At 41.8% G+C, this 23207-nt stretch overlaps 2 protein-coding genes across 2 annotated transcripts in view; one reads left to right on the top strand and one right to left on the bottom strand.

The window, feature by feature from the left end:
• The window catches only part of LOC112249531 (collagen alpha-1(XXVII) chain B), a 137780-nt gene extending 127299 nt beyond the window's left edge, over window positions 1–10481 (top strand). Inside the window, exons 51-60 of the mRNA XM_042320760.1 lie at window positions 4137–4199; window positions 4392–4445; window positions 4558–4593; window positions 4982–5035; window positions 5165–5188; window positions 5301–5366; window positions 5667–5838; window positions 6167–6276; window positions 6499–6717; window positions 8490–10481. Of these exons, the coding sequence (XP_042176694.1) occupies window positions 4137–4199; window positions 4392–4445; window positions 4558–4593; window positions 4982–5035; window positions 5165–5188; window positions 5301–5366; window positions 5667–5838; window positions 6167–6276; window positions 6499–6717; window positions 8490–8636 (945 nt within the window). The 3' untranslated portion in view covers window positions 8637–10481. The remainder of the gene's footprint in view (window positions 1–4136; window positions 4200–4391; window positions 4446–4557; window positions 4594–4981; window positions 5036–5164; window positions 5189–5300; window positions 5367–5666; window positions 5839–6166; window positions 6277–6498; window positions 6718–8489) is intronic.
• Window positions 10482–10687: 206 nt separating this feature from the next.
• zgc:101858 (uncharacterized protein LOC449555 homolog) lies at window positions 10688–15847 on the bottom strand. The gene is made up of 8 exons (XM_024418195.2): window positions 15697–15847; window positions 15353–15523; window positions 12285–12463; window positions 11904–11997; window positions 11565–11634; window positions 11416–11452; window positions 11259–11322; window positions 10688–11006 (listed from the first exon to the last, which is right to left on the bottom strand). The coding sequence occupies exons 1-8, from the start codon at window positions 15718–15720 to the stop codon at window positions 10848–10850; spliced, it is 798 nt and encodes a 265-aa protein (XP_024273963.1). The 5' UTR covers window positions 15721–15847; the 3' UTR covers window positions 10688–10847.
• Window positions 15848–23207: the final 7360 nt, after the last annotated feature.

A 23207-nucleotide genomic window follows, 5' to 3' on the forward strand; every position in this document is an offset into this window, starting at 1 on the left:
CAAATTAATACAAAACATTGGCATAAAAAAACTGTTTTATGCAGTGAGGCTTACGCAACAGTTCAGAACGTTTAGCTTAAAATGTTAATACATTTCCTTACTATTTCTTCACATTATAAGCGCAGCAATGCGCACATGGCAGTAGGCTATAAACTCACGTGATGCTTCTGTATGCTAGTTAGGCTCTACAGCCCTTGTAAAGCAGATGAATGTGCTTAATTTGGCCACTTTAGTTGTGATACAAACCTTATCAAAACGTATAGGACTATGGGCTAGGCTACATGAGGTGTGATTCAAAAAAGTCGCAAAAAAATGACTTTTCCCATGGTTCATTTTCATGCCAGCCAGGTAGGCTATACTCCTGTTGTAAAGATAAACAATATGATTAATATTAGGAAAGTTTAGAACTAAATGTAGTAGGCCGAGCCTATAGAAAGCTGTTGGGAACCTCTTTTTAATAGAGGCCATCACTCTGTTTTCTCACACAATTGCATAACCTACAGAAATGTTGTGATACATGAGCTCATGGGTTCTCATGAAGTCTTTGATTAGATTTTCGATTATATTTGCATTGATGTCAGAGGGATTAGAGGGACAACAGAGTGCTGAGTACCAGGCAGTTAGCAAGTTTGGCAGGCTACTAATAACCAACAGCAGCATCAGAACTTTGGATTCCTAATTACTGAGACTAAATGGTCATGTGGAATTTGACTGCCTTCATGGATTGTGACCGCCGATGTGGCGGTAATACGGTCACCGCAACTGCACTGTTCCTGAGTGGCAGAGTTACAGTTTTGACTTAAATCTACTTGAAAATCTATGGCAAGACCTGAAAATGGTTGTCTAGCAATGATCAACAACCAATTTGACGTAGCTTGTAGAATTTTGAAAATAATAATGGGCAAATGTTGCACAATCCAGGTGTGGAAAGCAATATATATATATATAAGCTTCTCTCTTTCACTAATTGTGGTTGCTCTCTCTCTCTCTCTCTCTCTTCCTCTCTCTTTCTCTCTATATACTCAACAAAAATATAAACGTAACACGTAAACTGTTGGTCCCATGTTTCATTAACTAAAATAAAGATCCCAGAAATGTTCCATACGCACATAAAGCTTATTTCTCTCGAATGTTGTGTACAAATGTATTTACAGTAGAAATACCGTGACGAGATCCTGAGGCCCATTGCCATGCCATTCATCCACCGCCATCGTCCCATTTTTCAGCACGATAATGCACAGCCCCATGTTGTAAGGGTCTGTACACAAAAGGTTCTTCCATGGGTTGCTTACTCACCAGACATGTCACCCATTGAGCACGTTTGGGACGCTCTGGATCGACGTGTACGACAGTGTGTTCCAGTTCCCGCCAATATCCAGCAACTTCGCGCAGCCATTGAAGAGGAGAGGGACAACATTCCACAGGCCACAAGCAACAGCCTGATCAACTCTATGCGAAGGAGATGTGTCGTGGTGCATGAGGCAAATGGTGGTCACACCAGATACTGACAGGTTTTCTGCTCTACACCCCTACCTTTTTTTTTTAAGGTGTCTGTGACCAAGAAGTGGGCTGATATAAATACTATGCATGCCATTCTCTCTTGGCTAAGAAATTATGAGCAGAAAGACAAATTCAACCTCATCTTTCATCGAATCAGATGGCTTATTCATCACAAAACCATTTGATGTTGCCAATTATTTTAATTATTACTTTATTGGCAAAGTGGGCTAACTTGGCCAGGAAATACCAACAACGAACAGTGAGCCATCATATTCACGCACACAAAAGGAAATAATAAAAGAAAGCATTGCAAGTTGGAATTTTGTAAAGTTAGTGTGGGAGAGGTGGAAAAATGATTGTTATCAATCAATCTTGACAAACCTCCTGGCATTGACAACTTAGATGGAAAGCTACTTAGGATGGCAGCCGACTCTATAACCACTCCTATCTGTCATATCTTTAATCTGAGCCTAGAGGAAAGTCTTTGTCCTCAGACCTGGAGAGAAGCCAAAGTATTTCCGCTACCCAAGAGTTGGAAAGCGGCCTTTACTGGGTCTAACAGCAGACCTATAAGCTTGCTGCCAGTACTTAGCAAATTGTTGGAAAAAAATGTGTTTGATCAAATACAATGTTATTTCTCTGTAAACAAATTATAAACAGACTTTCAGCATGCTTATTTATAGAGAAGGGTATTCACTGTCACAAATTACTGATTGGTTGAAAGAAATGGATAATAATAAGAGTGGGAACTGTACTGTTAGATTTCAGTCCAGCCTTTGATATTATTGACCATAGCCATATTGTGGATTCAGAGGTATCTATCTAATAGAACTCAGAGGGTTTTCTTTAATGGAAGCTTCTCTCTCTTTCACTAATTGTGGTTGTTCTCTTTCCCTCTCTCTCTTTCTCTCTCTATTTCTCTCTCTTCTGCTCTCTCTCTTTCTCTTTTTCTCTCTTTTTCTCTCATTAATTTTCAGGATGGAAAAATGTATTAAGTATAAACTTAAACAACTAAAACCAGATATAAAGTATGTAGAGAAGATAATGGACGTATATATATTTTTACAATATAATCTAGTGACAACTAACAATCACCAAAATAAAAGGAGACAGTCAGGGAGAATTGAAAATTCCAAAAACAATTAATTTAGCAGTATTAATTGTTTTATGTTTGAGCAAAAGAACACAGCAAAACTGGATAACATGGCAAAATGCATAGAATTGCAGGAAACTAGCTTTAAAACTGTAAAATGTTATCTCAATGCCATGGCACATTATATTGAATTGCAAGAAATTAGCTTTAAAACTGCAACATTTTCTCTCAGTTGCATGGCATAATGTGTCAAGTTGGAGGCAGTTAGCTTTTAAACTGCAAAACAAATTCTCAGCTCCAGGGAGAAATTTGTAGAATGGCAGGAAATTAGCATAAAATTTCGTCATTTTCTCTGCAGTGCCAAGAAAATGTTCTTTCAAATGTAGCCACGCAACGGCCGACCACACTCATTGCCACGCCTCCTACCACGCCCCCTGCCACACCCACCACCTAAGCCCTTTTTTGATCCTGAAAAAATTCTGCAATGGTGAATGAATGAAACACAGCAAACACATCTTGCTCTTGAATTAATACTTGCATAAACATTTCAAATAGTTAAATGTCTCTAGTGAAGGACCCTCTCCTTCTCAGTTGGCCAAAAATATGGTTCTGATAAAACAACGCCAAAAAGCATAACCCATTTTCAGTGGTAAATCAGAGATTGGCTGGAGATTATTAGAGAGCTTGAGAGGAATTTAAAGCCTCAAACGGTTTGGTAGCATTTTTTGTTTTTGCCCTGAAAGGGATAAATCAGAATTAAAGGCTGCTGCATTTGGACAGAAGAACGGTCCACAATAAATTAAACGCACCCACGCATAACGTCACTTAACATGCCATAACTTTTGTTACTCTGCTACTCTGTAGTGATGTTGCTCTGCAGGTGCTGGCCAGCTGAGAAAACAGAGACGTTAGCAGGCTTTACTGAACTTTTAGGCAGTAATTTAGTGTGTTGTATGACTGCCAGTGCTCCACTTGGATATTTTCCTAGTGTTTCAGTTTGATATACAGTGTACGCACAGTCACACAACAGAGGATGCTAAACAGATGATACACCCATATGGTGCAACCTTCCACTCATTTGGCCCATATCGTCATACTTCACATTCAGTGTGCATTATCAACATGTATGTTTGTCAACACATGTATTTGTATCCAACAAGTTCTCAGTCTCATGTCAGAATTAGATGTTAATCCATGTTCCTCAAACATCAACTTTCAAAGTTGTTCCAAAGTGAAGTGTTTAAGGTTAAGTTTAGGCATTAACTCTGAATGGTTAAGGTAGGAGTTAAGGTTTGTGATAAGCTTAAAACAAAAATATCAAAAACATAATTTTATCGCTGGATTCGAACTTGCAATCTTTGGAATCGGAAGACAGATGCTTCCCCGTCCATAACACCCTAGCAAAATCTAAACATGCTTGAAGGTAAAAGCGCTCACCGTTGCCTCTAGTGGCCAGTTTCCACATCTCCTGACATCCTCAGACATGGATGGACGTTGAATACTGACTTGTATAACGAGTGACCTGGCTGTTGTATCTCCATAGGGACCTCCAGGAGATCTCGGCCCAGCCGGGATACAAGGACCAAAAGGGCCACATGGATTGATGGTAAGAAGAGAAAATAAAAATGTGGACATTATGATCCTGAGTTTTTACCTGTACAGGGAAACCTCTGGGCTGTAGCTGTAACTACAAAGCCATTTTTTCCCCCCTGGTTAGGCCAGGTAAAAATGATTCTCTGCCTAGTCAGATAACTACCTATACTTCTACTTTATCACCATGGTTTTTCTCTCTCTCCAGGGCAATGTTGGTGCCATAGGCCCAGTTGGTATCATCGGACCCAGTGGTAGTCCAGTATGTACATCATTAAATCTCATACCTTCTGATATGCAACACATGTTAACCCTCTCTCTTATTTGGCAATAATGGAGGGATTTCCCCTCTTTCTTTTCTCTCTCCCCATCAGGGACCCCATGGTGACAAAGGGAGTCGAGGGGAGACGGTGCGTGTCCATATCTTTGATGAATCCGATCCCCTATAGACCCAGGTTGCGTCTGAAATTGTACTCTATTCCCTATATAGTGGGTACCATTTCGGACACAACCCATTGCTTAGTGTGGAGAGCACACTACTTAAAGTACATTTAGCTTCGATGCCCAAAGCCCTTTCCCTTTCCCTTAGTCCTCCTCTGTTGTGGAATAATTTCAGACAGTGAGAGATGACTGCTGGGCTGCTGCTTGATGCTGCTTTTGCTTCTCCTGGTAAAGGAGTTTAAATGATGAAATCCACGATATTGATTGGTCAAGACCAGTCCCCAGTTGGAGTATTATTGTCTAGTGTATTGTCTAGTTTATTAATCCAATCGTGTTTCTGTTTCTTTTCATAAACAGGGGGTGCAAGGACCAAGGGGCCTTCCTGGTCCACGTGGACCACCCGGGCCCCCAGTAAGTCCTTTGTGTTATTTATGTTACTCTGTGGCCGTGTTAATCTAATTTTAATATTAATTATTTTGTATACTGTACTATGACTGCACAATACATTAAAACCCACTTTCTATTTCCTTTGGTTTCTAGGGTCTCCCTGGTTCTCTGACATTTGTAAGTCTGCTTTACCCTTATGTTAAAACTTGACTGTGTCAGGAAGGATGAAGAGGCGTGAAAGTAAGTGTTCCAGGGTGGTCTTACTGTGTCATTTTGTCATCAATTCCAGAGAAAGGAGGCTATTGGAGCTGCTTTCCAAGTCATTATTGATTCCCATGCTGCACTGAGGTCAGAGGTGAGTAGTACTCTGTGAGATGATCCCTTGGGAATTCATCAATGTGGCCAGAGGATGATTGTGTGTGTTAATGTCGGTGTGTAAAATGTGGTGCACATCAAACATGGTGCCCGTTTAATGGAGTTAGATGTACAAAACTGAAGTAAGTCTCTTACAAAACAATGATTATGGGCTACTGTAGGCTCCCCATATGTTGACTTTGTCTTCATACATTTTAGCACATTATCATGTATCTGCCTTATACAGAGGCAATTTATCTCCTATTGGTGCTGTGTGACCATTGTCCTCATTCCATTCTAGAGTTACCATGTCATGGACCTGCCCATGTTGGACCACCAGGGTACAGAGATCTTCAAGACCCTCCACTACCTCAGCACACTGATCCAGAGCCTGAAGAACCCGCTAGGCACCCACGACAACCCAGCACGCATCTGCCGAGACCTCAAGGACTGTGAACAGAGGATGAACGATGGTAAGGAAGTTGGAACTAATGTCAACTGAAAGACATGAAAAGCTGTGACATTATTTCCACAGAAAAATATAAGGTTAATTTATTCAGTTACTAGGTCCTAGGGCCAATAGTTTAACCTGCACGTGACTCTGGGCTCATATGTGCTATAACTACGGCATAAACAATACGTCTATATACCTGACGAAGCTAGTGATACCTCTTCCAAAAGCACTACATCCTTGCCATAGCCCCTCAGAACTCAGCTGTCAATATGTGTCCACTCTGGTGAAATTACACTACTCCTGTATCCAAAATCCCTTTTCACTCAGTTTATTTTCCCTCCCTTAAGGCACTTACTGGGTCGACCCAAACCTCGGCTGCTCGGCTGACACAATCGAAGTGACGTGTAACTTCAGCAGCGGCGGCCAGACCTGTCTGAAACCCATCACAGTATCCAAGGTCAGCATCAACCTCTATTGCTCTCACTATCTGGCTCATTTGAATTTCCTGTCTTTTGTGGCTTTTTGACAAGCCCTAACCTTTAAGTTCAAATAGGATTTTGGGGGATTTAGTCATCTCGGCACCTAGAATGAAATCTTGCATGCCTGCTGGTTGTTTCGTCTGTCACAAGAGACTACGGATGGAATTGTAACGGTAGTTGACGTTTGTCTCCGTCTGCAGCTGGAGATTGGTGTAGGTCGCATCCAAATTAACTTCCTCCACCTCCTGAGCTCTGAGGCAGTGCAACACGTCACCATCCACTGCCTGAACGTCCCTGTGTGGGCCAACAGTTCCTCCCTGGAGCCCTCCCCCACCGCTGTGCGCTTCAAGGCCTGGAGTGGAGACATGATCCAGGCTGGAGGACTCTTAGAGCCCCACGTTGTGAGGGATGACTGCTGGGTATGTTGACCAGTCAAAGATTGCTCTGCAACACTTTGCATGAATGCGCCAGTATACCATGTAATAAGGATACTCTATTATTACTTATCTAACCAGAATGTAATTACCCAGTTGTACAGTGTCTTCAGAAATTATTCATACCCTTTGACTTATTTCACAATTTGTTGTGTTACAGCTTGAATAAAATCAAATAAAAATGTCTCACCCATCTACACACAACACCCCATAATGACAAAGTGAAATCATGTTTTTTTTGCCATTTTTATAAAATGTTTATAAAATATCTAATTTATAGAAGTATTTCCATTCCCGAGTCAATACTTTGTAGAAGCAGCTTTGGCACCGATTAGACCTGAGTGTTTCTGGGTAAGTCTCTAAAAGCTTTCCACACCTGGATTGTGCAACATTTGCCCATTATTATTTTCAAAAATGTTAAGCTCCGTCAAATTGGTTGCTGGTCATTGTTAGACACCAATTTTCAGGTCTTGCCATAGATTTTCAAGTAGATTTTAGTCAAAACTGTAACTCAGCCACTCAGGAACATTCACTGTCTTCTTGGTAAGCAACTCCAGTGTATATTTGGCCTTGTGCTTTAGGATATTGTCCCACTGAAAGGTGAATTAATCTGTGTCTGGTGGAAAGCAGACTGAACCAGGTTTTCCTCTAGGATTTTGCCTGTGCTTAGCTGTATTTTGTTTAATTTTCATCCTGAAAAACTCACCAGTCCTTAATGATTACAAGCACACCTGTAACATGATACAGCCATCACTATGCTTGAAAATATGGAGAGTGGTACTCAGTAATGTGTTGAATTTGCTATATATTTTTTACAGTATTACTTTAGCGCCTTGTTGCAAACAGGATGTATGCCTTGGAATATTTGTTTTGTCAGGCTTCCTTCTCTTCACTCTGTCAATTACATTAGTATAATGGAGTAACTATAATGTTGTTGATCCATCAGTTTACTCCCATCACAACCATTCAACTCTGTAACTGTTTTAAAGTGACCATTGGCCTCATAGTGAAATCCTTGAGCGGTTTCTCTCCTCTCCGGCAACTGCGTTAGGAAGGACGCCTGTATTATTTCTGTAACTGGATGTATTGATACACCATCCAAAGTGTAACTAATAATAACTTCACCACGCTCAAAGGAATGGTCAATGTCTGTTTTTTTTTTTTACCCATCTACCAATAGGTGCCCTTCTTTCTGAGGCATTGGGGAAACAACCCTGGTCTTTGTGGTTGAATCTGTGTTTGAAATTCACTGCTTGAATGAGGAACCTTACAGATAATTGTGCGTGTATGTGTGGGGTACAGAGATGAGGTAGACATTCAAAAATCTTTTTAAACACTATTTCACACAGAGTGAGTCTGTGCAACTTGACTTGTTAAGCACATTTTTACTCCTGAACTTATTTAGGCTTGCCATAACAAAGGGGTTGAATACATATTGACTCAAGATATTTCAGCTTTTCATTTTCTATTAATTTGTAAAACATTTAAAAAACATAATTCCACTTTGAAATGGTGACAAATCTGAATTAAATCCATTTTAAATTAAGGCTGTAACAAAAATCTGAAAAAGTCCAGGGATGCGACTGAATACTCTCAGAAGGCGCTTTATTTCATATCAATCTGCAAATAGTTGCAAAGCATGACCAAATACTGTTCAGCCTGTGCATTTTGTTTTATACTCCGTGCTTCAATATTCAAATTGTTTTGTTCTTTTATCTCAAAGATTTTCTCACCAGCAGAACTTCCTTGTCTTTCAGATCAAAGATGGCCGCTGGCACCAGACCCATTTCATCTTCCAGACCCAGGACCCCAACTTACTCCCCATCCTGAACGTGTATAACCTACCAGCCACAGAGCCTGGCTCACACTACCACCTAGAGGTGGGCCCTGTGTGCTTCCTATAGAGGCCTGTTGTTATAGAAGCCCAAAATACATTTCATACACAGCCTCCTCATAGGAGTGACTTAAGGGGGATGGTGGAGGTTAGGAGGGGCTCCCTGTCCCCATATACTGGGGCCCATCAGGAGATGCAGGGCAGGTCAGGTCCCTTACCCTGCAGCATATGCTCGGACTGCAGAAACAGAAAGGGGGCGCCATTGAGGGACTGACCAGGAGAAATTGCAGAGATACAATGGGGCATCTCACACTATAGTTCCTACTGCCTGCCCGAGGAGAAGATATTAAGCTTTGGCTTCTTTCAGGGACTTGTTTTACTGTTGCACAGTATGAGCCCTGAATGCCAGAGTGAGAGAAAATAATATGACAATCTCTCTTCTGACATCACACTTGGACAACGTTTTTAAATTATTCCTTTTCATGGTCTGCACTCAACATGTAATGAAAGATGTATAAAGTAATAGGGAACGATTATACATGTATTAGCATGTTATGCAGTACATCTTGTTAAATGTCACACATATACATATTTATACATGTTACATGTATATCTTAATATAAAAGTGCAATAGACATCTCGTTCTGCAACTTTTCAAAGCAATTCAGGTTTACAGTGATCTCAAAACATTGGATATAATAGTATCATAACATTCAGGTGTAGGAATAGTTCCTATCATACATCCACAGGTGTATGCTTTCCAGCCATCTTCTCCTGCCTAGTCTGCAGATGAGGTATGAATCTACTTGTACTTGTGACTTGGTGCAGAAGAAATGCCCACCAGGCTATGAAAAACTATTGCATTCACACACACAAATATGTCTGATGTGCGTTTCCCTAGTCAAGTGAATTGAAGCTTGTAAGAGAGAGTGGATCCAGAAGAGTGTCAGTCTGTCTACCTCTCATCGAGCTATGGTGCTTTCAACTGAGAAACAGAGATGACACCTGATACCTGGTGCTAAAATAATTAACCGACTCCCGTGGTGGGTCTTGTTTAATCCTGACAGAATATATCTACATGCCTTTTATACTTCAAAAGGGAATATTTTTTTATACATTACAAATGCAAGTAATTTTTAAAAATCAAACTCACTTTTCAAGCTAACAAAACAGCGTTTTCCCCCTGCATCATCATTGTATCCCCTTTGTCCGAGTCTGAAGCTATTATTGAAGATTTAGGTCTTGTTTTTATTACTTGTTGAATGTATATAATTATGCAAAGCTTTTTGTTGTATACAGTGGATCCCAACATGCTAATTTATGTTATTTAATGTCCATGGGTTTTGCGACTTTGTCATCTATTACACTTCCCATCATCAGAGCATTTGTTATTTTGCATACATTTGTGGCTTCATGGATTTCGTTATCTTTTTTCTTCTTCAAAACTGTACTGTATTTGGACCGTTTAATGCTTTTACACTTACTGTTTTACACCTTATTGTTGACCATGTTTGTGATACTCTACAGACAACCAACCATGAACTCAGAATACCTCTCATCACACCAACCATAAACTCAGAATTACCTCTCATCACACAACTCAGAGCCCTCCATTTGCATGTATTTCATTACTTTAACACATCTGAGTCAGACAGCAGATTTTTGTTTAGGTTAAGGGATAGATGTTAGTGGTTATAATGCTCATTCATTCATCTTTGCAGATCCTCTGTCTGCTTCAAAATATTGCAGCTTCTAGTTTTCACTTTCCTTTTCTTCAACATTCAGGTGTTCAATAAATATTTGAAACCCAAGAAGACCATTGTGTTTTAACATTTTAAATTGTTAGCTACAAAGACACCTTGAACGGAGTTAGTTTTCAATAAAAGTTGTCAATAAAATATTGAATTCATTATTATCATAGTGCATACACCGAGGCTTTTTGTTGTTGTTGTGAAATAGCTAATGTATTATTGCAACTGAAATATGAAAAGTTTTCCCTTTTAAAGTGTAAAAATTCTTACACTTCACATCTTCACCACGAGGGCACTCATGTTCCAGTTTGAAACCCAATCTCCCATCTAAGCGTACAGTCATCTAGTTGAACACAGAAGAACTAAAGGATCTTGACATGATTTCACTTTTATAGCATAGTAGGGCATACTATACATTTCATTATATTCTGTCTGTCTAGATTCAAAATATATATTTTTTAAATGACACAAACCAAGGGAGACATTTCAGGTTTGTATTGGCTGCCAGTCAATGATCATGTCACAGGATATTATCTTGGACACATGGCGTGGCGCCCCCCATCCACAGGTAGGTTGACCCCGGTAATGAAGGTGGCAGCATCTGACGCCAGGAAGGCTATGGCATGGGCCACCTCCTCCACCTCACCTGGTCTCCCCAGGGCGTGGGTCTGCTTACACTTCTCAAGGAACTGAAGGGGGAGGAGAGAGGAAAATGGAGAGAAAGAGACGGGGTAGGAGAGAGCAAGTGAGTGCGTTCGGAGAGACAGAAAGATATTGCATTATAACTAGGTGACTAACAACATTCTCTGTCAGATAGTAAGCCATGAGCTCTCTAAACATTGACATTTTACAATATACAGTACATACATTTTGGAACGCCATCCAGTGAACACAACCTTGTAAAACAATGTGTTAGGTCCCTGTATAACATAGTAGGTTACCTGAGCATATTGCTCCTCATCCAGGCCTGCTCTCCTGTGGACATCTGTTATGATCACACCAGGACTGGAAGGGGAAAGACAACAGAGAGAGAGATCAATATGGTCATAATAACTACATAACAAATAATAATTAAGTAGCAAAACAGACTTGACATACCAGACAGAGTTCACTCGCACCTGCTTCGACGCTAGCTCTGGGAGAAATATGAGTCGTATGAGTATCTCCTTTATTTTCACCCACTATAATAATACATATTACAGAAAATAGAATGAAAAGGGAATGGGAGAAAAACAAATCATTCTTACCAAGTGCTATGCATCGTGTGAATTGGTCAATAGCGGACTTGGACATACAATAGGCAAGGACACCTGGGAACTAGAAACAAATGTACAATTGTGTGCATCAGAAATCATACTGGAATAGTGTCACAGGTGGGATCTGAAGCTCAGTCTCCTGTTTGGGAATCCAATGTCTTAACCATAAGGCTAGGAGTACATTTCCATTTCGGGCAGGTGACGGATTATTATTATTTTTTTGTCAGAGGCAGGACTACCTCATCAAGAGAGCATGAGCCTGACTTGCCTCCGCTACAAAAGAATGACAAAGAAACACACACAAACCCCCGATGGTCTGGTAATACTCACTGATCGTTGCCCGTTGACACTGGACACATTGACAATAGAACCCTTAGTCCTGATGAGGTGGGGCACACACAGCTGAGTCAGATGGTACACTGATCTGTGGAATAACAAAAACATTCAGAAAGAAAGGGGGGGGGGGCAACAGTCCAAGTAGAGATGTTAGTGTCTGAAAAATACAGACATGATCTTCTCATACATGATTTTGCATAACAATGCACTGCAATTAATAAACACAGAACATAGATTTCAGGCTTCATCTAATGAAAGCTTCTTTTTTTTAGTTTGTGGTGCCCTAGATATGTCATTCAAGGCCCTACGTTACATATATTCTTCAGTCTATCATGAAGTCTATTCTTCAGGGTATTATAGGTCTGCTAATCCTACCTGACATTGACGTTCATGACCTTGTCATACTGAGCCAGGTCACCTGTCTCAATGCTGCCCATGGCCAGAATGCCAGCGCTATTGATCAGCACATCCAGCCGGCCAAAGTGGGCAATGGTCAGTTCCACTGTCTTCTTTACGGTGTCCTCGTTGGTCAGGTCCCCTGGTACAAGCAAGGGCTGGTGGGCAGCAATGGATAGATCATGTTACTCATTCATCACTTTTGTTAGTGTGGTACTGTCATAATACAGATATTGCAATTAGGGGGGTTTGATATAGCTCGCCAAGGGAACTAGTGGGCGGATTTTACCAAGGTAAAGACAGTTTCAGGTTGGATATTTGACGGATATTCACGCTTCCAAACCTCAATAGCTTTCAAACCACTTGAGCCACAGGCTCCAAATAAGTGTCAAGATGTTGGAAAAATTGCGCACAACATTGCACAGGTCTTATTTTCACAATTTTGACATTAATTTGCTTTGCAATGCTAATAAACGTGGAAATGTGAGCAGCATTTTGTATTCCTAATTGAATTAGTTAGGCAGTGTAAAAAGTACAAACTTTTTTTTTTTTTACATTTGAATTTCAATAGCTCCTTGGACATGTGACCTACTGGACTCAAACAAGGTTCAGAATGTCCACTGACTACCCTCCTATATTGCACACCCTTTAGTTTGTCCATTGTCATTTCACATGTTTTTACATAAATTTTGTAAACTTCAGAATTTCAATAGCTCCTTGGTCATGTGACCTAGTGACTTCAAACAAGGTTCAGAATGTCAAAACAGTGGGCCTGAACATTGCACACCCTTTTGTTTGTCCATTTTCATCTCACACGATTTTACATGAATTTGCCTGCTCTGCCCCCCTGAAGGACTGTGTCACTTACACACCTATTCACTTGGGCCTTTCTGACCTCCAGGCAGACCCCCATTGACCTGGTGACTCCAGGCCTCTAGGCCTACACTCCCTGCCCACCTTCTCCCTGGGCCTGAGAGTGTATAGCTTATTCCCTGGAACTACAGCCCTCCAGACCTATTCTCCCTACCCGGTCAACACCCCTCTCCCTTGGCCTTAGAATATAGCTTACTCCCTGGAATTACTAAGATGTCTATTGTCCCGCTGTCAGGAACCACGTGCACCTGTTAACCCGAAACAGGCTCTTGGCACCTAGTAATTTGAAACAGGCTCTGTGCTCCTGGTAACCCACCCAAGTCCCCACTCCAACCTCCATGGCCTGAGTTCGGCCGCCCCTGCTTGGAATCTGAGTGCCCCCCCCGCCTTGATGGAGGCCTCCTTGTGCACCTGGTAACCTGAAATAAGCTCTGGTGACCTGCCCGCTTTTATCCACTCAGAGACGAAGTCCCCAACCCAACCTCCACAGCCTGAGTGCTGCCCCCAGTCCGAGTCCGGCTGCTCCTGCTCAGACTCTGAGTGCCCCCCGCCTTGGGGGAGGCCTCCTCGTGCACCTCGTAACCTATTGACTTCCACAGCGAGTCCCAACCTGACTCACAGTCCCACCAGAGGACGGGCGACCACCACCTAGCCCCCAACCTATCCAGAGCCCCATGTCAATGTCTTATGCATTCTACCCACCTGCCTGGGCTCTCTCACACTCTGTGTCTGGCCTCTGGCCCTTCTCCGTGGACCTGGTAAACCTTAAGTAAAGGAGGAGGAATATGCCTTCCGTCCCCGACAAATGCTTGGATCGAGGGCTGACTTTCGATAGATCGCAGCGAGTAAGCTGCTCTGCTACGTATTAAACCCTGACCCAGAATCAGGTCGTCTACGAGTGATCAACGCTTAGTGAATTCTGATTCACAATGATAGGAAGAGCCGACATCGAAGGATCGAAAAGCCACGTCACTATGAACGCTAGGCCGCCAGAAGCCAGTTATCACTGTGTTAACATTTGATACCTCCTGCTTAAAAGCCAAAAATTCAGAAGGATCGTGAGGCCCCGCTTTCACGGTCTGTATTCATACTGAAAGTCAAGATCAAGCAAGCTTTAGCCCTTCTGCTCCACGGGAAGTTTATGTCCTCCCTAAGCTCGCCTTAGGACACCTGCATTACTGTTTGACAGGTGCACCTCCCCAGTCAAACTCCCCACCTGCCAGAGGCTGTTCACCTTGGAGACCTGCTGCGGATATGGGTACGGCCTGGCGTAAGATTTACACCCTCTCCCCTGGATTTTCAAGGGCCAGGGAGAGCTCACCGGACGGCACCGAAACCGCAACGCTTTCCAGGGCTTGGAACCCTCTCTCGAGGCGAACCTATTCCAGGGAACCCTGCACGTCACAAATAAAAGGGAACTCTCCCCGGGGCTCCGCCAGCTTCTCCGGGATCGGTCGCATTACCTCACTGGATGTCTCGGGTGCCCGTTTCCACCAGTCCGTTGACATTCTGAAAGTAGTTTGAGTCCAGTAGGTCACATGACCAAAGAGCTATTGAATTACAAAGTTCATGTAAAATCATGAGATGAAAATGGTCAAACTAAAGGGTGTGCAATGTGTAGGTCCACTGAGTGGACATTCTGAACCTTGTTTGTAGTCAGTAGGTCACATGACCAAGGAACTATTGAAATGTTACATTTGGAAAAATGTATTTAAAATCGTGTGAGATGAAAAAGGTTTGCAATTTAGAAGGGTAGTCAGTGGACATTCTGAACCTTGTTTGAGGTCAGGACAATTGAAATTCAAAAATGTAAATAAATAATTTAAAATAGTGCGAGATGTAAATCCACCAAAAAAAAGTGTGCGCAATGTGTGCCATCGGGTTAGCTAGAACCCGTTTTTAAAGTTATAGGAGCAATGATTATGTTAACTGCTGTTGGTGGACGTAAGGAAAGCTACAGGCGAATATCCAACCGGAGTCTATACCTCGGTGGGGATTTGGCACATTTTAATTTAGACCATTCTACTAGTGACAACCCACCCACCTGGGCAGAAGGACTGAATGTAGAACGTTATAGTTAACTACTCTGTAACAAATACTACACCATGTCAGCGTAAATGATCTGTTACTTTGTATCAACATGACAATGACATGAATTGCACACTGGACTGTACCTCCGCAGCACCCAGGTCCGTGCACTGTTTTGCTATGTTGGTGAGGTTTTCCACGTCGCGCCCGTTCAATGCGAGCAAGGCACCAAGTTTAGCGAACATGATGCTTGTCCCTGCCCCGATGCCCGAGCTGGCACCTGTGATCAAAGTCACTTTGTCTTTCAAAGATGATACCTAAAGAGACAAAAAAAATATTGTAAACAAAAACATTAAGGTCCTGTGAAGATTCCATTTCGAATGCTGCTTGCGGCGAGTTTACAACAGATTTAAGCAAACAGATAAGGCAATAGGCAGCGTTTGACAGTGTGCTAATCTAACATGAGCATGCACAAATAATTCTGACTCACCTTAAATCCTTCCCCTGAAGCCATAACGGCTTTTAAATGACTACAACCAGGTTTAAATCTGTAAAATCGGGCAAGTTCACTCGTGGCAGTGTTTAGCAACTCCGTCCCAAGTTATTTACGCAATTTTCTGACGTCATCAAAATGAGACAGAAATAAATGGCAGAATGTAGTTTTCTTTATGGATTTCACAAACGAAGGCGATTCAAGTGTATCATCATGATGGAAAAATTAAAACACACACTTTATTATAAATACTTTATTTGGTACAAAATGTAAAACACAAGTAATATTTCAAACCAAAATAATATTATTGGACTAACAGAGCTACAAGCATTGATTTAACGAATGTGTTTAGAATCATAGCGTGTGTGTTGGCCCAATAGCAGACCTCTAGCTCAAAACATAGAAGCTAAAAACTGATTTTCATAGTTTCTTGTTCATTCTCCAATCAGAACGTTCTACTGATTATGGACGTAGCTTCGGGCGCGGGATATGTACGATTTGATTTATTTGACAAAAGAAAAAAACATAATACAACCTCATGTGGATACAATGCATTTAAAAATCATAGAGGATAACACAAAAACATTTTTAAACTTATTTCCATTGTGGTCTTCTTGTTAACAGAATATATTATTCATAAATGAACAACAAATTAAAGATGGAAATCAAATGGAGTTGAGGCAGTTCGGAAAAGTCAATATGGATTGAGCAGAGGGTGCATCGATGGTACAGTGCAGCCAATGAGAAAGTCAGACAAGCTAGGAGCTTTTTATCAGGGCCATCAGGGCCCATTGCTTTGTCCGACGTTCCCAGTTCCTCCATAGAAGCCGATCATCCGTTGCCGACAGTGTAGCACCCACCTGGGTGATGCTTTGAACTGAAGATATTGTACAACGCTGTGTACTACTCCCTTCACAGAACAGCACAAACGGGCTCTAACCAGAATAGAAAGAGAAGTGGGAGGCCCAGGGCCACAAATGAGGAAGAGGACAAGTGCATTAGAGTGTCTAGTTTGAGAAACAGACACCTCACAAGTCCTAAGCTGGCAGCTTCATTAAATAGTACCCACAAAACACCAGGCTCAACGTCATCAGTGAATAGGTGACTCCGGGATGCTGGCCTTCTAGGCAGAGTTGCACAGAAAAAGCTATATCTCAGACTGGCCAATAAAAAGAAAAGATTAAGATGGGCAAAAGTACACAGACACTGGACAGAGGAACTCTGCCTCCCGCTCCTCTTTCTATTCTGGTTAGAGCCAGTTTGTGCTGTTCTGTGAAGGGTGTAGTACACAGCGCTGTACGATATCTTCAGTTTCTTGGCAATTTCTTGCATGGAAAAGCTATAATTTCTGAGATCAAGAATAGACTGATGAGTTTCAGAGGAAAGTTATTTGTTTCTGGCCATTTTGAGCCTGTAATCGAACCCACAGATGCTGATGCTCCAGATACTCAACTAGTCTAAAGAATGGCAGTTGTATTGCTTCTTTAATCAGACAACAGTTTTCAGCTGTGCTAACATAATTGCAAAAGGGTTTTCTATTTATCAATTAGCATTTTAAAATGATAAACTTGGATTAGCTAACACAACGTGCCATTGGAACACATGTAGATATTCCATAAAAAACCTGCAGTTTCCACCTACAATAGTAATTTACAACATTAACAATGTCTACACTGTATTTCTCATCAATTTGATGTTATTTTAATGGACAAAAAAAATAGCTTTTCTTTCAAAAACAAGGACATTTCCAAGTGACCCCAAACTTTTGAATGGTAGTGTATATGGAGACAGCACGTGGAGACTTGCAAGATGATGTTACAGGGCTCGATACTGATGTCTCTGAATGGAGAGAGACCTGGCACTCTGCATTAACATTTTACTTGACACAACCTTTACTTGTATTGTCTTTTTTTATGATTCAATTGAATGGTATTAGTCTATATGGGGAGGGAGAAACCCTGTGTAATTCTATGATAAGGAAACTCCTGTTGTATAAAGGACACCATACAGCAAGGTATGACCACTCTGACATGTTTGTCAAGGTAGTCACATTACCACCAGACAAAATGTAGACAGAAGCAGTGTTCTGCTAATATAACAATGTGCACCTTTCATCTTTCCTGGTCCAAGGGACCAGCCGATACAGATACTGTGCCTATGGTATTATGTAACGGTTTGTTTATTCTACATGGACCTGTTACTACATTTGAATATCTACATAAATTCTCATATTCTCATATTCTCATATTACTCTGTGCTTCTACATCTGCATTGCTTGCTGTTTGGGGTTTTCTACATCTGCTCATGTAAAAAGGGCTTTATAAATCAATTATTCAAAGGTAATTTGCTGTCATTTGATTGCTGTTTTGTGTCATCTTGTGTTTGATTGTTGTGTTGCTGTGATCAGGGCACCCTTGTGAATGAGACCCCGATCTCAATGTTTTTTTTACCTGAATAAATAAAGAATGAATAAATAACAAAAATCTTCCCCCGGCATCTCACCATACATCTTCCTGTAATTATTAACCTGCAGGAGGTTTGTTTGTTGTGATTGAGTGGGGGGAAACTGCTGCAGGGGAGGTTCTGACAGATGGGTGTGCATTGGTGGTGTCAAGGAGACACCCAAAAAACACCCACATCAAACCACACCCCAAGCTAACTCACGTTTGGCTTCTGTCACGGCCGCCAGCATTTCTTGAGAAGCAAGCTAAAAAGATTGAGGCCAAATCAGCGAGGGCAGTTCCTCGTTAAAAAAAAACTCCAAATATCTTATAATTTCCATTCTGAGAGCGTTAATAAAACCTCCCAGGAAAACTTTCAAGGAACCAGAGTCAAATGTTCTCAGAACCTTCTTGCAACTTAAAAATTCCCAGAACAGGCAAAAAGTTCACTTCTGTTCCTGGTCAGGAATATATGGCTTCGTTCCCACCACCAGTGTGAAACCAACTCCACAACTTCCAAGGAACCAAATGTGCTAGCTGGTACAGCTACTCCAAGTAGAAGCACGCTCTTTCAACTTGCTTGTAGTCTTGTTTTCTCCATACATTTTCCCTGACATCCAAAAGTACTTGTTACATTTTGAATGCTTAGCACGACAGGAGGATCGTTCAATTCACACACTTAGAGAACATCCCTGGTCACCGCTACTGCCTCTGATCTGGCGGACTCACAAAAAAACACATGCTTTGTTTGTAAATGATGTCTGAGTGTTGAAATGTGCCCCCCGGCTATCCGTAAATAAATAAAACAAGAACATGGTGCAGTCTGGTTTGCTTAATATAAGGAATTTGAAATGTACTTTTTATTTAAGTACATTTAAAAAAATTAATTTACTTTTGATACTTAAGCATATTTAAAACCAAATACTTTTAGACATTTACTCAACTAGTATTTTACTGGGTGACTTTCACTTCTACTTTAGTCATTTTCTATTAAGTTCATTTTACTGAAGTATGATAATTGGGTACTTTTTCAACCACTGAAAGTGGTCAAAAGAAATATAGCGAGTTGTGCTAGACATTTTATAGATAAAAGGATAAGTAGCATACCGTTTTTAAATGTGTGCATGTTTTTTCCCTCCGTGTAAACAGCTGATTCAAAGTGGGTGTGTCAGATTTCAAAACAATACAAGAAGGATGCACTTCAATATCCCCCGGCAAAGGAGGCAATCGAGGAGAGGATGAAACTCCTATGCTCACATATTAACAAATGTACACTCTACTACATATAGAGTCCACTTATCGGTTTCTGGGTCACCGAGGGGAGGAGGACGGAGGAGTCGAGGAGAAAACAGACCAATTGAGACTCCCCCTCTGTATCTCTCTCTCTCTTTGCCCAGCTGCTCCTTAGAGTAGGTGGATGCTCAGTTTGTGTGTGTAACGGCATGATTGTCTGTCCTCTTTCTCTCCTTATCTATTCTCTTATGATTATCTTTGCTGAGACACAAGTATGGGAGTAAAAAGTATGTGTGTATGTAGATTGTAGAAGTGTACATGTGACACCTGCTAATGTAAACATTTCTTTATGAATACATTTGATTGTATGTTAGTCTTTATACTGACTGCATGTATGGCTTATCTAATCTATCTCACTGGTTGGTTCTGTTTTATGGTGATGGTGAGAGGCCCTCTACAGCAGATGATGATACTAGACAAGTTACAGGCAAGGGATCAGAAAATTTGACTGTCAACAGTTTTGTCTTCTGAGCAACAAATTCCTCTCCTTTCCTTCCCTCCACCATAACCCCTCATTGGACAATTTGTGATGTGAGTTTCAGTAGTCATCTGTGGTGGACTTTTGTTCTCTGTGTGTCTGGCAGATATCCCCGCTTGGAGGTTGGTCCACCCCCTCAACCTCCAGCTCTACAAGACAGCACTGCTGTTAATTCTTTGGGAAGGCCTGCCAGCACCAAGTCCTCTCCATCATCATTGATAACTCTATTGTGTACACCTCCCAGACTACGAAGAACCTTGGTGTGACTGTGAGGTATTCTGTCGCGGTGGATGACCAGTGAGGAAGCAGACAAGCATAGTATAGTTTTTCTGCTAGAGATGAGGGCTTTTATTTGTAAAATAACAGATTCATAATGATAAACATTTCCAAGAAAGAAACAACAACTTTATTTTCTTTGTATTTCATTTACTTTCAACAGAATGTTTCCTAAAAGTTCAAACATGGTTACATTGAATAACATTTCATTTTCTAGGAATGTTCTCCAACTGGTTTGACATTGGGAATGTTCTCAAATAGTTAAGACACAACATTCTCCTGTGGGAATTTCAGTACTTCAGCATAACGTTTTCTACAGGTTTCCTCGTGGTTTTATTTAATGTCATATTTTCTGAACATTAATAAAACTTTCAAGAAAAACCACAAGAAAACACTAGTGACGTTCAAAGTACGTTCTGACAATGTTGTTTAAAAACATATTACATTCCGTTCTCAGCGTCAACAAAACTTTCTCTATCTTCTATCTTGTTAAGTCGGATCAGGTGTCTTGGCCAGCCCCACTAATTGGCACACCTGATCTTAATGAGTGCTTGTTTCCTTTGAAATGGGATCTGTTTGAATAGACTAAAATGAACAGCTTTGTATTAGTAAAAAGAAAACATGGTATGCTAGCTCCATCCTTGTGAGGCAGTGGACTAATTCATTCCATGGATAGAGAACAGAAGATTATAGGTATTGCGTGATGGATGCCTAAGCAAATTAATTTCCATGTGTCCTGTCTGTGCTTGGGAGTTCAAAACAGTTAACCTTAGCTAGCAGTGTTATTAAAAGTATGATTGAAACATTCAATGAACATTTTAGGGAAGTTATTAAAAAGCCTCCCTATAACCTTTACGTTTTGTTCAAAACATTCACAACGTTTAGAGAATGTTCTCAGAACATTATTTTATCAAATTCAAATAACCTATCATTTCTGTTCTCAGAACGTTAATAAAACCTCCCGGGAATACATTCAGGGAACCATAGTAAAACTGTCTCAGAACCTCCCTGAAACCTAAAAATGTACTTCCCAGAATTCACTTCTGTTCTCAGAACGTAAAATAAATGTGCAGTTATACTAGTCAGGAAATGTATGGCTTCATTCCCAGAACCAATGGGAAACCAAACATGTACATTCCTACAACTTTCAAGGAACCAAATGTGCTAACTGTGTCAGGATTTGGCCAGGATTGTTCCGGTTTTGGCCACTAGATGCCCCCATTGTGATTTTTGACCCTTTTATTTTCCCTTGTTTCCAGTTATTATTTGCACCTGTGCCTCGTTTCCCTTGAATGTATTTAAACCCTTAGTTTTCCTCAGTTCTTTGCTCTGTGTGTGAATGTTAGCACCCAGCCCCAGCGATGGTGTGAACATTTGTTACTCCAGTTGGACTCTCTTGTGGTACTCTGTTTTTGTTCTCGTTTATTTCTTTTTGATTCTCTTTTGAGGCTTTCAAGTACTGCTGTGTCTGCCTCATCTTCTGGGGTTCTGCCGACTATTAGTGGCTCAGTTTGCTAAGTGACTGTTTCTCACACCGGAGACCTGAGTTCGTAACCAGGTCCTGACAAGCTGGGTATCTAGTGGAGCCGTCATGCCCTGACCTTAGTTATTTTGGTTAGGTCAGGGTGTGACGAGGGTGGTATGTGTGTTTTTGTATAGCTATGGGGTTTTGGTATGACTAGGTATAGGTCTATGGTGGCCTGAATTGGTTCCTAATCAGAGACAGCTGTTTATCGTTGTCTCTGATTGGGGATCCTATTTAGGTTGGTGCAAGGTGTCTCCAGTGCGCTATTCTAGCCCGGTGCGCTCTATTCCAGCTCTTCGCATTTGCCGGGCTAGAATGGGCATCCAGCCAGGACGTATTGAGCCAGCTCTATGTTCTGGATCTCCAATGCGTCTCCACGGTCCAATGTACCCTGTTCCTCCTCCCCGCACTCGCCCTGAGGTGCATGTCCCCAGACCGGTACCACCAGTGCCGGCACCACGCACCAGGCCCCCAGTGCGCCTCCAGGATCCAGTACGCCCTGTTCCTGCTCCTCGCACTCGCCCTGAGGTGCATGTCCCCAGCCTGGTACCACCAGTGCCGGCACCACGCACCAGGCCTATAGTGCGCCTCGGCAGTCCAGTACGCCCTGTTCCTGCTCCTCGCACTCGCCCTGAGGTGCGTGTCCCCAGCCCGGTACCACCAGTGCCGGCACCACACACCAGGCCTACAGTGCGGCTCGGCAGTACAGAGCGTCTGGCGACAGTACCCAGTCCGGGGCCTCCGGCGACGGGCCACGGGTCAGTGCTACAAGAGCAGACTCAGGGTAAAGAAGGGGGGCGGCGTCCAGACCCAGAGCCGCCACCGAGGTTAGATGCCCACCCAGACCCTCCCATATAGGTTTAGGTTTGTGGCCGGGAGTCCGCACCTTTGGAGGGGGGTGGTACTGTCAAGCCCTGACCTTAGTTACCTTTGTTTACTTTATTATTTTGGTTAGGTCAGGGTGTGACGAGGGTGGTATGTGTGTTTTTGTATTGCCTAGGGTTTTTTGTATGGCTATGGGGTTTTGGTGTGTCTAGGTATATGTAGGTCTATGGTGGCCTGAATTGGTTCCCAATCCGAAACAGCTGTTTATCGTTGTCTCTGATTGTTGTCTCCTATTTAGGTTGCCATTTTTTCATTTTGGTTTTGTGGGTTATTGTCTGTGTAGTTGCATGTCAGTACTCGTGTCGCATAGCTTCACGTTCGGTTTGTAGAGTTTGTTCAGTGTTTATTCTTCATTAAAAGAAGAATGTATTATCATGCTGCGCTTTGGTCTAATCATTACGACGAACGTGACACGCAAACAAATTTGGAGCTTAAAGCATGAAACGCACAGAGAATCTCACTGCCAACAGGTACTTATCTCAGTGGCAAGCCGCTCCTTCCCTTGTTAAAACAAAAGCTGTACCTGCTGGGTGCCGACCAAAGATGTATATAAACCCTGGAATGCTAATGCTATGTATTGGCCATTGAGAGCCACCGCTAGGCCATATTG

Source organism: Oncorhynchus tshawytscha, linkage group LG04, assembly GCF_018296145.1.
Source record: "Oncorhynchus tshawytscha isolate Ot180627B linkage group LG04, Otsh_v2.0, whole genome shotgun sequence".
Taxonomy (NCBI): domain Eukaryota; kingdom Metazoa; phylum Chordata; class Actinopteri; order Salmoniformes; family Salmonidae; genus Oncorhynchus; species Oncorhynchus tshawytscha.

What these genes read in the sequence shown, in the direction of transcription:
- zgc:101858 (XM_024418195.2), bottom strand. Translation starts at nt 15,720, where the DNA reads ATGGCTTCAGGGGAAGGATTTAAG. An exon ending in CTTCAGGGGAAGGATTTAAG is followed by an intron (nt 15,524 to 15,696) that starts GTGAGTCAGAAT and finishes TTGTCTCTTTAG; the next exon opens with GTATCATCTTTGAAAGACAA. An exon ending in GTCATGAACGTCAATGTCAG is followed by an intron (nt 11,998 to 12,284) that starts GTAGGATTAGCA and finishes GTTATTCCACAG; the next exon opens with ATCAGTGTACCATCTGACTC.